Source organism: Patagioenas fasciata, chromosome 2 (genome assembly GCF_037038585.1).
Source record: "Patagioenas fasciata isolate bPatFas1 chromosome 2, bPatFas1.hap1, whole genome shotgun sequence".
NCBI classification, from domain to species: Eukaryota; Metazoa; Chordata; class Aves; order Columbiformes; family Columbidae; genus Patagioenas; species Patagioenas fasciata.
In genome coordinates, this window is record NC_092521.1 from 86,228,851 (window position 1) to 86,244,195 (window position 15,345).

A 15,345-nucleotide genomic window follows, 5' to 3' on the forward strand; every position below is an offset into this window, starting at 1 on the left:
TGTGAAGGGCAATTGATAACATCTACATAGACACTTTTTTTTGTTTGTTTGTTTGTTTTTTACATTTTAGGGAGAAAGGACAATTTGGGATGTTTTGTTGTTGTTGTTGTTTTTGTTGGTTGGTTGTGGGGTTTATTATTATTTTTTAGTAGTAGTAGTAGTATTGTGTTGTTGATGACTGGCACTGATTAACTGCTCTACTGCTTTGAACAAGTTCTTGACAGCTTGACCTCATGAAACAGTTTTGCAATGAATCATTTACTTCACTGATGTATGGAATACAAGTCAATGATAAATCACTGGCCTGTTTTTAATGCAAATCAATTAAAGTATACTCTGTATTACTTTAGAATACATATACTATGATAGAACAATTTGTTTCAATAATTAATAGGGCTTTTATGCCTGTGGAATGTCAGTACAAAATGAAATACAATTGCTTTGAGATAAACAAGATAAATGAACATTTCTAATATCTATTGGAAAAAATGTATTAAATAATTTGAGGTAATTTCATAGAGTGTAAGCATTTGCTTTGTAATATAAATTATTTTCTTGTTTCAGATAATCCTAGACAAAGTACCCAGATACCTGTCTTCATCCGGATTTTAGACATAAACGATCATGCACCAGAATTTGCCAAATATTATGAAACGTTTGTTTGTGAAAATGCAAAAGCAGGACAGGTAAACAAATAAATATGTTACTGAATAACCTGTAATGAGACTATCCTGGAATATCATAAAGAAAACTTCAGAGTATCTTGATTTAACCAACTGCAAACCAATGCAGCCTCTTTGCTTCCTATCTTCTAAATAAGCTACAAGCTGATTACAAAAAAAAATTAAGGAAGTAAAAGATACAAAATTTTACCCTAGTATAATAATATGCATATTATACAAGTTGGTTATTTAAGGTGTTTTTCATTCCTAATATCAGAAAATATTTTTCACAACTAGTTACACATAATGCTGCCAAACTATTTATACTGTTTCACAATTCCATTTCTTTCTGGATTTCTTTCAAAGCCTTAGTTGATGTAACTAGACCTTCAAGTACACAAAGCAGGAAATTCTTTTATTATGCTTCAGTTAAAGAGATGTGAAAAATAAATGTTTATGACAATAAAATGTAATGCAATTTTTTCCATTATGATTTAGACCTAAATTTGGAATTGAAATGAATTTGGTCAAAGCTCATGTATATCTATTTCTAAAACTCAGCAATTCTATATTAATATAAGAATTGTGTGATAATCTAAAAAGATAGTAACAAGATTTGTAGAGAAAATAAAGTGACAACTAGGAACTGAGAAAGGAGGCATACCAACAGAACCCAGAAACCTTTTACTATTACTGCTGCTGCAACCATCAGCTATTTATGCTAATGCCAGTCAACCTTTCAGTTATAAATCCTGTGAACAAAGATATGTGTTTTGCAGATTTTTAATTCTGAAAACATTTACGAAAGGTCTGGATTTAGTAGCAAATTCGGTACCTTGAGTTTGTCTTTCAAGCATGGGCCTAAGTCCATTCATGAGCTTCTTACAATCATAGAATCATTTTGGTTGGAAGAGACCCTCAAGAACACTGAGTCCAACCATTAAAACAACTCAGGCACTAAACCATGTCCCTAAGAACCTCAACTATACATCTTTTAAACACCTCCAGGGATGGTGACTCCACCACTTCCCTGGGCAGGCTGTTCCACTGCTTCACAACCGTTTCCATTAAGAAATTTTTCCTAATATCCAATCTAAACCTCCCCTGGTGCAACCTGAGACCATTTCCATTTGTCTTATCACTTGCTACTTGGGAGAAGAGACTGACAGCCTTCATGCTACAATCTTCTTTCAGATAGTTGCAGAGAGTGAGTTCTCCCTTCAGCCTTCTTTTCTCCAGGCTAAACAGTTCCAGTTTCCTCAGCTGCTCCTCATAAGACTTCTGCTCTAGAACCTTCAACAGCTTCCTTGCCCATGTCTGAATCCTGTCCAGCACTCTCCAGGATTCCCAGGTCTTTCCAACCACTCTTTCCCAAGCCTGTAGCATTGCCTGGGATTATTATGATCCAAGTGCAGGTCCCAGCACTTGGCTTTGTTGAACCGCATATAATTGGCCTCACCTGTCAATCTAACCAGTCCAGATCCCTCTGTAGAGCCTTCGTACCCTCAGGCAGATCAACACTACCACCCAACTTGGTATTGTCCTCAGACTTACTGTGGGCACACTGAATCCCGTCGTCCAGATCATTGATAAAGATATTACACAAAACTGGCCCCAATACTGAGCCCTGAATTCTTCTACTAGACTGATGCATTTTTGAGTGGAAGAAAAAGCTTGAGATCACTATTTTCACTAGAACAAACCTGAGTGGATTCTTGTTCTAGTGGAGAGAGATCAGAATGGAACCCCAAACTCAGCTGAGCTCTGTTCTTGTGTCTCACTGGTTTTATGCTGACATCATCCAACCAAAAGTGTCTGACTTCATGGAAAGTATGTGGAAAGGATCAAAAAGTAGGATATTTTGTTTGTTCTTAGAGTACAGTGACCATATAACACTGAAAGGCTTTACAGGACTGGGGGATATGGATAAACATCAAGAATCATGATCATGGTTTACCTTAGTCGCTGCCCAGTGTTGTATTTAACATAGCCATGGGGGCTCCACTGAAAGTACCATAGATGATACCTGAGATGAGTCTAGAATGTCAGGTCCTGCAGAACTCTATACAGAGCAAGATCATGCAGTTTACTAGTTGTGATTTAAATGGTGTTTTATCAATGGTTTCACAGATGAAAAATAATAACAATAATAAAAGAAAAAAAAAAAAAAAAAAAAAAAAAGAGTGACCAAAATAGGAAGAAAAAGACAGTAAAAAGAGGGCACAAGGATTCCTGGAGTTTGCATTCAATTCAGTTCTACCTTTTTTTTTTTCTTTTTTGGCCTAATACTGGAATTAGGTAAGTAAGTTAGAAAGACAGAGGATCTTTTGAGTGAAATTACTTGGGTTTGAGGAGGTATTTGACCATTACTCTAATTATTTTTCAAGAAAGTCTTACTGTTTGTGATAGAAGTGACATAAATATAGGAATATGCATATCAAAGGCAGTGATGAATTAAATTAAAACAGTGGAAGGAATTATAATATCAGAAAAATGAACAAGGAACATCTTTCAAAACAACTGAAGTTCATGATCAGAACATTATGTCTCAACCAGTGATGTAAATTGTCACAGAATAATTCAGTTCAAACCTTATAGAATGAGCAAAAGTTCCCTAAAGTTCTGGTTATTGTAACCTCATAGTTTTGTTTTATCATTTATAACCTGTTTTTCCTGTTTGAATACATTCAAATAATTCTAGCTGTTAATTTCAAACAGCTAGCAGAGGACTTAAGTTCCCTCTGTGCAACAAAATCTCTTTGCAATAAATGAAACTAAGACAAATAAATCTTAAAATCTCAGTGTAATGACTGATAGCTGAGTCATATACTTTAATTGTATAACACAAAGAAATATTCCAAAGCTTACAAATGAAGATATCATTGAAATTTATCATGTGTAATTTTATCAACCAGCAAACACAGGTTTTGTCATATATTTGAACCAAGTTCAAACCAGGCATACTGCTTGTCATTTTCTCTAAACCAATGTCTATTTTGTCTAGCATACTTGCTGAAATATCCATTAATGTGGAAAATTTCATTTACCTTTCTGATAAATTCTGTGTTTTTCTAACAACAGAGATGACAGATACATGTTAGACAGTATGCTGTTATTCAAAATTCCCTTCCCTCTAACATACCAATATAATTCCAGAAAGTATTTTCCCTATTTGGAAAAATCCACAAAAATACTAGAAAGACAATGTACATCAGATGTAGCTGCAGAAGAATGAGAAATCCAGACCATTCTATTTGTTAACAATCAGGTTCCTCAAGACAGGCATCTGAGTTCCTATCTGGACATTTACATATAGCTGACCTAGTATTTCAGAAAACAAATTACCTTCGGTACATGAGACTACTTTTATTTTGGTGTTTAAAATACCAATGAACACAGAGATACACACATGAAGATTTTGGCCAAGCATGCTAAGTTCCAGATACCCTGTATTACTCATGTTTAGCAGTCACCTCGTAATACAATAAAGACACAGAATCATGTTATGTTCATGTAGTAATACTTCACCTTATTAGAGATCAGCTAAAGCGGCTGTCTTATTAAAACCACTATTGTTTATTGGCACATCACAGCAGTGCTTCTACATCTGGTGCCCATAGCAGGAGGGCCAGCCTGAGAAGATAAATATATTTAGTTTTGGTTTGGGTTTTTGTTGTTGTTGTGGTGTTTTCTTTCTTTCTTTCTTTCTTTCTTTCTTGCTTGCTTTCTTGCTTTCTTGTTTTTAATGGGGACCAGCTATTAATCACATCACTCTCTAAATCTCAGTTGCATCAGGAGGCAGTCAGAATGATCAAATATTACTCTATGCCACTCCTTCTCAACATCAGCAAATATTAGAGGTTACATTCATTGTGTTTTTCAGATAGCCTTAGGAGAGTCAGAGGATTTGTCACCACGTGAGTCCCATTCCACTCACTAACACGCAGACTAAAGGAAGGTTTGATGCAGCTTTACTCTCACACAATTTAGAAATCCCTAATCCTTTGATGGCATGCTAGAGCCTCAGGGACTGTTGTGGGGAAGGCTCTGGTACAAGACCTCTCATGCTTCTGTCACAGAAATTAATTGGGTCTTTTTAGCTGGATTAAAAGATGAGTTCCTCTCCATGGAAACCAAGAAGATTTACTTGAAAAGAACACTGACTTAACTGAACAATTTGCTAGTAACAATTTAGCTAATTTCAACACCCATCAATAATAATATTTAAGAAAATAACCCAGGTCTTTATTTTTTTATTTTTTTTTCACTGGTTATATGTTCTTTGCTACCATTCAGGGGCTCTCAGTCATCAGAACAAAGAAAGAGTTTGTTTCCTCTTTCTGAAAGCTGACAGATTTTTCTTTTCACTAGTCTCCATACCTCCCCTCCCTTTTTCAGATGGAGCAGACAGAGATCACATTTTTTCATGTGGCCATTGCTAATTATCAGTTGTGAGTTGTTTATACATTGTAGTTGCCTTCTCTAGGTAAATACCTATTGGCTTGACTTAGTGAGAGACCCATGCTAACAGTCTGTCTCTCTTTTGAAGTAAGACTTGAAGTTCAAGGGAAAAATTTCTAACTTCTGACAAGCATTCAGTCCTACTTTAAAACTGCCAACACATTCATGGAACAGAGCCAAGGCTTGAAAACCAAACTGTTTTGCATTATCAGACATGAGGCTTTGTTAAGCAGCAGGCATTTTAGAATATTTTTTAATACTCAAAGCATCCAGATCAAAGGTGTATTCAAGCTTACACACATGTGATGGAAGCTGCTTTCTGCAGATAGCACCATACAGGTGTATAGGCTAGAATTGTGTCTGACCGTGTACGATCACTCAAGCCACAAAAAGACAAGATGGGCATCTATTGACAGCTGGATTGATTTTGGAACACTTTTATCTGAGGACACTTGAACTATATTATTACTTCACTCCTAGAGAAATGTAGCCACTTCGAAGTCTTCTACAAAATCTTCATCCCACTCATACTGTGTTGTGTTAAGGACTGGTTCTACAAGATCATACAGGCAAGAAAAGGGGCAAGAGAAATGACAGGAGAAACACAAAATTGCTCTTCCACCGTTCCCACATAGCATTTGAACTCTACTACACTCTGATGACTGTCAAAAGTGCAGTCCCTCTCACAACATGATTTTTCATAGTTTATTGCAGAAAAAAATGGTGAGATCTTCCCAGATTCCATGAGAAATATTTGCAGCACAAAGCAAAACAAATTTCAAGAATGACACAGACAGTGCTCCACGATTGGGGATTTATTCTGTCCTTTCCTATACCACTTCTGAAAAAGAGTGTCAGACTAAAATAAACAGAAAAAATGTCTGAAAACTTTCTTTCTCAAGTGCCTAGTGAAATTTTTTAAGTCTCATCTCAGAAGCAGCTGAGAGTAGATAAATAACATTTTCTCTGTTGTACAATATGTAGGTTTAACTAAGAGTATAATATAACAAGAATGAAAGCCCAAATGATTTTAGTGGATTGAAGACCTTCTCCTCTGCATATCTAAAATCCCAAACAAGAAACAACTGAATTCAGCAGCCATTACTGTATCTCTAATTTAACAATGTCTTTCTCCAGCAGTTCTATTTCTCTGAGACTGGAAGTACAGTTTTCTTGCTATATGACGATTACATTGTTTTAAGTCTTCAGAAAGGCACTGTCTACAACAGCAGACCATCTTTAAGTTCCTGTGAAAGTGACACTATTTTTCACTACCTTATTTATTGTGAATTTTATGGTGAATTTTATTGTGAATTTTATCAGCTTTTTGAAGGAACCTTTCAAGAATATGTCTGAAGCATGTTGCTGCATTTTTAAAGTGTGTGGCCTGGAGTCAATGTGCAACTGTGGTTTATTCACACAATATGCCAAGCCAGTGCAGGCTGAAAAACCCATCTGAAAAATGGCTAGCTGGTACTGACCTCTATATTGTTAAAGATGCACTACTGGCTTAATGTTTGCTTTAATGATTCTTCTATTCCTTTTAGAGGCAGTCCCAATGCTGAGCACACATCCCAAATCTCCTACATGTGCAGCTCTGTGTGTCCAAAAAATGAAGCCTCAGGGACAGTAAGGGCATGCTCTGAAGTGCACGGGGACCCTTGTTATTGCAGAATGCCCCTATCTAGCTTTTACTCTCTGTCTATAAAACAGCTTGAAGAAAACTGAAGAGCCGGCTGCATCTAGGGATGTACCAGATATACATAAGGAATCTGTTACCAGGCAGTCTATTCATCTCCAATCACATTTTCAGGGATGAGTATGAATAGCTATAAAATAGCCTGAACATAAACTAGAGTCACAATTTTGAGTGTGGCCTTAAAAATGCAGTATCCAAGAGAAAAGAAAAAAAAAAAAAAAAGAAAAAAAAGAAAAAACAACCAAAACCACTCAAAACAGTATTATAATCAAACAATTTCGTCATTTCAAAATGGTACCAATATGAAATGGGTCCAAATTCTTTAACTGTAGTTTCATCACGGAAGAAATTCTTCAAGATTTTTTTCCAGTGGGAATAATTCCTCATTCAGAACTAACATTATCAAGCTACTGCAACCACTTTATCCTGAGTATAAAAGAGGAAACTTTACATCAATGCCTAAGTTCAAATTCTCAGTACCCTTAAAGACAAGCGACCCCTAAAAACTTGAATTTACTGAAGAAGAACCACTCAAGACTATGAGATTGTTTCTTTGAACACACAGAAGTGCACACGCATGTACACATGCAACCCTAAAAATAATGACAACAATGCTGTATTTTCCAAATTGTGCTCATTCCTATGGTAAACTATGGAAGGAATAACAAAACAGAAATGCTTTTTATCTTAGCGCTAAGCCTGACATATTTGAAAAATATTTGAATAAAAGTAATTTTCTTGAAATAACTCTTCCCTCATAAATCTTAGTGTCAGTTCTCTGGACTCCTGATGAAGAGAGATTGCAACTCTATGTTCATAACTGCTCCAAAATGGAAGGATACATTTCCAATGTGAAATTACAAAGTGTACATGAAACAGTACTAATTTTTTTCATATAACTGTGGTACCTAAAATTAAAAATAGCCACATCTCTTTAATTTCTGCAGTGATTATCATGAACTTTTAAAATTCATTTATTTATTTACAGCTGTATAATTGAAAAAAACCCACAAACCTTAAATAGATAACATTTCTAATTTCCTTTCACCTATTCATGATTTGGAAAAATTCACCTGCAATCATCCTTTCTCATTGTTCTTTTATTCTCCCATCTTCCCTGGTGGAAGAACAGCTGGTTCTCAATTTATGCAGCCAATAGTTAGAGCAGGTAATAAGATTTTGGTTTTTTTATTTTTTTCTTTTTTAGTCTTACCCTCAACAATAAGTTTTCAATGTAATTAGGTTCCTCTATGCCTGGCACAATTGTTCTCCTCCATGTGATTTGCACATGAAGGGATTCAAATCCAGTTCCTACAAACATCCCACTGATTACATCTGAAAAAGCCCCAAGATACTCAACTGCAATTTCTGGTAGCTATTATATCAGGATATTTTCTCCTTGAGATTTTCAGCAAGCAATTGCACAAATATTATCACTTATTCTAATTCTCTTTCTGGTACTTTTACTCTTTTTCTGTCTTTTCAAACTCTTAAAAACTGTAACAAGAATATTTTCTCATTTCAATTTGTATTTTAGTCCAATCAGAAGGATTTTTTTTGGTTGCACTATTACAATACAAAACTAAAATTCAGCATGCTCCTGGTCTTGCTCTCTATTGACACTCTTAGAGGTGGCAAAGAGAAAAACAATGGGAAACTGGAAAAATATTGGCATAATCAGAGACTCAGTGACATACTGAACAGGCTGCTTTGCCACAAACAAGGATTTGGCTAATCTTGAGAAAGAGACAAAACTGGGAAAAAATATATATATAATGAGAAATTATCATCAATTTATTTAAAAGTTAAGAGACCTTAATATGTAGTTATTATTCTGATCACACTTAGAAAAACTGTGTAATCCTGCCTTCAGCACAACCACATCCTCTGGTACAAGGCTGATGTTAACAAATTATGTCTTAAGTTCCTCAATATGCCTCAAAAAAAGAAGGAAAATTATTTTAAAATAATCATATGGTTATTTTAGAAGGAGCTACTAGAAAGCGAATAAGGTAAACTTAGACTTTCTCTACAGGTGTGGTTGTTTGTTTATTTGTTTGCTTGTTTTAATAAAAACTTAATATTATTAGCTGTAATAAAAGTATTTTAAAATTAATTAGAAAAAAAGGGGCCAAATACTCATTGTGCATTACAGCACTATCAGCAGAAGTTTTCTGAATTATACATAAAGAAAAATGCCTTAGTATTCTTGCTAGCCCTATAATTATGTTTGTCTAACACGGTGTTCTATCCCGAAAGGTGGTAAACACCCTCCAAAATTTAACTGTATACTCAAGTCCCACTCAAGCTGAGGTTCAGAGAAAGTACACAAAAAAAAGCTATTCCCTACTTGATTGCTACAAAGCTTAAAAATCATGTCAGTATTACTTGTCAATTACTGTATTTCTTGAAGTAGTCATGCTGCACTTTCCCTGGAAATAACAGAAAAACAAGCTGTGAAGTAAGTCTTTGATAACAAATGGCTTTGATGTCTGTGGGATTTCAGGACACCCAATACACGGAAAACACTTGAAAACCTCAAGACAGGCATTGGCTCCCACATGGCTTTGAAAGAAACAAGTCTAACTGCTGAGCTCTTTCTGCCTTTAAGTTTAGGTGCCATAGCAACTCATCTGTACTGAGTTGTAGCATCCTCAGTTCAAGATTTTTCCCATTCTTATGCCACCAAGATTTGTCATCTTGTGATTGAAGTCAAACACACTCTTGCAAGCCAAAGTGGAGCATGGGTCATTCTCCAGTGTGATACCCACTAGGGAATGCAAAGGACATAGCGGTCATTCATGCAGTTCACTGAAGTTACAACAACACATGCAACCTTACACAGTATTAACTATTGCAAGTCATTTCACAAACCACAGATATACCCAGGTAGCTTTTCCTTCCTAAGTTCTGGAGCTGTTTTCCTTAGCCTTCATCTATCAACCTAGCAGCACACAGTAGAAAAAGAGTCAAATTGATAACGTATACGTGTGTCTATATATACATGAGTACCCATATTCACACGTTTCAACACAACAGGAAAGTCTGTGCAATCCAGAGGTACTGCTGAACCCTCTCTTTTTTTTCATCCACTCTACTCTGACCCTAGGCTGATACTGTTATTGCTCCTTCCCAGCTGACCTTGAGTGGCCTTATTAGGTTAGCTATAAAGCTCCACAGCCAGAAGTTTCAATTTAGGAGGAAGGAAAGCACCTTTTTTATTACCTCAGAAGAACCAAGCATCCTGCCAGTCCAGTACTCCAGTTTATCACCAGGAGCAGATGAGGTGGACCAGGGAATTAGACCCACACAACAACTGGTTTACACACTACTCCATGTCATTGCTACATAAGGCCACTGGAGATTTATGGCTTACTTCAGAGGGCAATTGTTTCTGTATCATTGCAAGATACTGAGTACAAATCAAAGCACACAGCTGTCTTGCAACGAGGACTGACCTCTTTTTCATGCTCCGTTGTGTGTTTAAACAATGAAAAAATTCGCTTACTATAACCTCTCTTCATTTTATGAGGGGAACATTTGCATCTTCAGGTAGAGATTCATTAGATTTTTACTGGACATAAAAAGCAAAGGCCTTATTTCAAACACAAGATTTCTAAAATAGCACAAAATACTGTTTTCTTTATAGCTGATACAGACTGTGAGTGCAGTTGACAAAGATGACCCTCCTCGAGGACACAAATTTTTCTTTGAGTTGGTGCCAGAATTTGCTGTTCATCCAAACTTCTCCATTGTAGACAACAAAGGTAATTGCTGAACAGTACCATCCCCTCTACACCCCCATACCACATAAAACTTCATCAAGAAACATTTATTTATTCTGCTTTTCTGTTCTAGATAACACAGCAGGAATTATGACTAGAAGAAATGGATACAGCCGTAGTAAGATGAGTACTTATCTCCTGCCAATCATAATATTTGACAATGACTATCCGATCCAGAGCAGCACTGGCACACTGACCATTCGAGTGTGTGCCTGCGACAGCTGGGGGAACATGCAGTCCTGCAACGCTGAGGCCTTGCTGCTCCCTGCTGGCCTCAGCACAGGGGCATTTGTTGCCATTCTCCTCTGCATCATTATCCTGCTAGGCAAGTATCTGTGGTGAGATGTTTAATTGACTAGGTAAAAGTCTGGTCACTTCTAGAACCCTCATATTTTTCAACCCTCTATTCACATAACCCTGTGAAACAATATTTAATATCTGATGAGTTTGTTTGTTTTTTACCAAATGTTTTCTAAGATGGAAAAGTTGCTGTGAGGGTGGAAGAGGGTGCTACTATGGACTGATCGTCATCATTACTATTCAGAAGAATGTGCAAAAACTAGACTAGTGAATGTTATGTAGATGAAATAAATTTGAAAATCTAGGGTCAGTTTTAGAAACTATAGTAATTGCAATAAAGTTTTCTGTTATAAACATATCTTCATTTAGATCCAGGACTTTAAAATCACACTCTTGAGGCTGAGTGATAAGTTTCTCACTGATTAAAAGATTATCAATTATACTAGCTATTTAATCATAAATTATTTGGAATTTTTATATTAGAGAAATATTTATCTCAAAAGCATAGAAGAAAAATATTCAATTGCTTGCAAGTGGTAGCAAGAGCAGCTGATTAAATAAAGTGTGAGCACAAAAGTTAGGTGGGTGTTTGGAGAGCAGAAGCATTAGACAGATGAAGAGATATAAAAATAAACTAGAATAAAAACTGCAACTTCACTGTTTCACTTACCAGAGAAATGCCTTCTTAAAAGAGCTATCATCTCTACTTTCCAGTCAAATTGTGGAAAACCCCTTTCCCTTTCCACCTGTCTCAGCAAACACAGCTTGCCAAGTGGGCAGTGACAAGCATACCGGTGTAAGTTCATATAATTCTAAGGGCATCACTTTTTCGACTGGATTCAAGCTACCTCCAGTAAATATTCAGAGAACCATGAAGATTGTTGGGACAAGGGCAATAGGCAGGAACTATATCTGTAGCGTTTGGCATAAGGAAGTGAGGGTACTTGAGCTCTGACAAACTGATTGTTCACACTGCTTAGGTTCAAGCACTGTTGCTGACCTGGTTTCAGCACAAGCCAGCTTGGATTTCTCAGGCCGTTGCCCAGCTGTAGTCTAACTAGCAGAACGTGCAGGGTACCACTTTCCACAGACAATTATGGTTCAAACTCTGCCAGATCTGGCTCTCTGCCTTGCATAGTTAACAGTGTTAACAAGCCCTGCACCTTCAAAGTCACCCTTTGTGCTCCAACATAAAGCATGAAATGTGTACCATGAAACACATACCCTTACTTGCTCACTGTGAAAACATCACTCTGATCATCTGCAATGCTTTAGTACAGAAATGCTGAATGAAAACGAAAAATCAAGGTGTGCTTTAGGACCACAGTGATGGCATATGAGGCTCAGAAGAGGCTCAGGTACCAGGGCTGTGCAAAACAAGTATTACTACCCTGTGTCTCTTGATCTCAGGGTCAGAGACCCTGCTCTACTTAGCACTACTGCCATAGCTGAAGCCAAAGTAGCATAAGTTTGAAGAACATCTAAATGGAATTGTTGGTCTGCAGCTGGTGTTGTTCTCAGTACCTTATTTACTTGTTCAACAAGATGTAGTATGTTACAGTAGTAAGCTAGTGTCATCATGCCCAAAATAGCAGACATACTAAATACCCGGCTGTAAAAGATACTTCTTCATTATTAACTTTTAGTAATCTGCCTGACTTTTTTATACAAAGTTCTTCAACTTGTTTAAGTGGACTGTTACTTGTCTGGCATTAGGAAAACTTGAAAGAATGGCTCCCGTTTGAGTAAAAAACTGCAAACAGAACAGAATAGTCATTATATTCACAGCAATGTGCCATGACACGTGAAAGATCTTGGTTCCCTTCTCTCTATCCACAGTATGTCCAATGCTCCATTTTATTCATCAGTACTCAAGTCATTCAGATTAAAAACTTTGCTCCTAAGACTCAACAAAAGCGCTCGGCACTGCTGTAATGTATGGTTTGGCAACCGCTGTTATACCTCATTGACAGATGATCTCACTGGCATTTCCTGTTTAACTACTGGAGCTAGGGTCAGATTTTTAAATGCATTTAAGCACTGAATATTACTAAAATCAATATCATTTAGGCATCAGAATGTATTTACAAATCTTAACTTCAGTCTTTCATCTCCCTCTGTAGAGGTTCATTTTCGTATCAAACCTGACCTCTCCAAAAGGAAGAGTTATTCAAATTACATTTTTCAAAGTAGGGGGATCATATATTTAAAAAGAAACTTCTAACAGCAGAAATTGGATTTTAATTGTTGCAGTCATTAAAACCAAAAATAATTTTGTCAATAATATTGATAGGTGAAGATCTTTGGGTTCTTATTTTCAGAAGGATCTGTAGATCCAGTTTTCAAAAACTAATTAGGCACTTAGGAATACCTAAATCATTAGTTTTCAAGAGTGTGAATTATTTTTGCCACGGAGATTCAACTACATTTGGTGAAATCACCCTTAGTGACTGCCAGGAATGCAGTACTTCACAAAATTAAAATCAAAGTCAAACGCTAGTAGGATGGTATATTTTAACACTTCATCTGCTCTTCAACTTCAGCTTAACTATGTATCTATTTGAAACACATATTTTTCTAATGATTGTTCCCATACGTTAAAAAAAAAAAAAAAGCATGGTTTTGTTTGCTGCAAAATCATTAATATTTTTAGTTATTAACTTGTACTTGGAGATAGTTTTTATCTTTTCCTAATAAAAATCCTATCCAGCCTTAAAAATTTTCCAGGTCAACAGATGATGTAAAATATTTGCTCATTTATTTAATTTCTAATTCTCCATTTCTTCATTAATCTTTTGTGTCTTTTCAGTATTAGTTGTCTTGTTTACGGCTCTCAAGAGACAAAGGAAGAAAGAACCCTTGATCATCTCAAAGGATGATGTTCGGGACAACATTGTGACCTACAATGATGAAGGAGGTGGGGAAGAAGACACAGAAGCTTTTGACATTGGCACACTGAGAAATCCAGAAGCAAGGGAGGAAAGTAGGATGAGAAGAGATGTTATCCCAGAAACTATATTTCAGATAAGACAGACTGCACCTCTTTGGGAAAACATTGATGTTCAAGATTTTATTCACAGAAGGTTAAAGGAGAATGATTCAGACCCAGCTGCCCCTCCTTATGATTCACTAGCAACATATGCCTATGAAGGAAATGATTCCATAGCAAATTCCCTCAGCTCCCTGGAATCACTTACCACAGAGGGCAACCAAGACTATGATTACCTCAGTGACTGGGGACCTCGGTTTAAAAAACTAGCAGATATGTATGGTGGAGAGGACAGTGATTGAGACTGAGAAAGTAATCTGTGACCTGGTCAGTGTTAGTGGAATTCATGTCTATGTTATTAGATAAAGTGGCCTGCTCTCTCTTACTTGGGAATAAAAAAATATATAAAAAATAGGTGTTGTCTTAGTAAGGGTTTGCTTAATCACTAAGTCCAAATGAATGAATATGACTGATTTAGATTTTTAAAAATCTGTAATTCACCCTCTTTGCCTAGAAAACTCCGATGAAAGATTTTCATTGACAATGAAAAGACAATAAAAGGCTTTTTGTGCCTTTAATGAGATGGAAACTTAATTTTTTTTAATTGCTTTGCATTACCTTTCCTACTAGCTGGGACAGTATACACCCACATTGTAACATAATCTCAAAAATATACTTTAAAAAAGATTACTATTACTGTGATATTTATTGAGTTTAAGAATGTCTGTGTGTTGATTCATCATATTTTTATATATGTATATTTATATTTTTGTATTTTTATTAAATAAAATAATATTTATAAAAACATTGGTTAATAATGTACTTTGTTAATCATAAGGAAATGTCCAGTCTTTCTGAACAAAGGAAACTGCGTATTGTGCAATACTTAATTTTTGAATGCATCTTCTTCTATTAGATTAGTGGTTGAAATGTACTGTGCAAGAACAATATGGAGAGAGTGTTCTGTAATGGGAATGCAGTGTAGAAAAAAATATTTTGAAAAACTGATTATAAATAAATGCAGTCTGACTTGCAGTGTGTATTACTATATAGCATAATAATATAGTTTCGTTGTGAATCTTGCCCCCACATACTTTTTTATACGAACAGACGACTAGTGAGAGGATTTAACAGATATATGTTCATGGATTTAAGGAACCATGAAGGTTTATTCTGGTAGATATTAAAACAATTTTAAAATAGGCCTTTTAAAAAATTGAAATAATTAAGCAAACATTAAATGAAGGTTTTTATATTCTAATGTTATTTTTGAGTTTTGAGACAACCAGACAAATCAGACATGTTATTAATAACTTCTTTTTAAATCATAGAGAGCCAAGTAATAAAACCAAGTCCAACTAAGATTTTGTTAAAGATGTTAGTGTTCTCTTCCTTCAAAGAAATGCATACATTTGCAGAGTTTCTAAAGCGTTAATGACAATCTTCAAG

General features: G+C 35.8%; 1 protein-coding gene across 2 annotated transcripts in view; it reads left to right on the top strand.

The window, feature by feature from the left end:
- CDH9 (cadherin 9) overlaps nt 1–14,703 on the top strand; it is a 90,443-nt gene extending 75,740 nt beyond the window's left edge. For both annotated transcript variants that reach the window (XM_065830355.2, XM_065830357.2), the window contains exons 9-12: nt 565–686; nt 10,472–10,589; nt 10,681–10,932; nt 13,717–14,703. In XM_065830355.2, the coding sequence (XP_065686427.1) occupies nt 565–686; nt 10,472–10,589; nt 10,681–10,932; nt 13,717–14,198 (974 nt within the window). In that variant the 3' untranslated portion in view covers nt 14,199–14,703. The remainder of the gene's footprint in view (nt 1–564; nt 687–10,471; nt 10,590–10,680; nt 10,933–13,716) is intronic.
- The last annotated feature ends 642 nt before the right edge of the window (nt 14,704–15,345 follow it).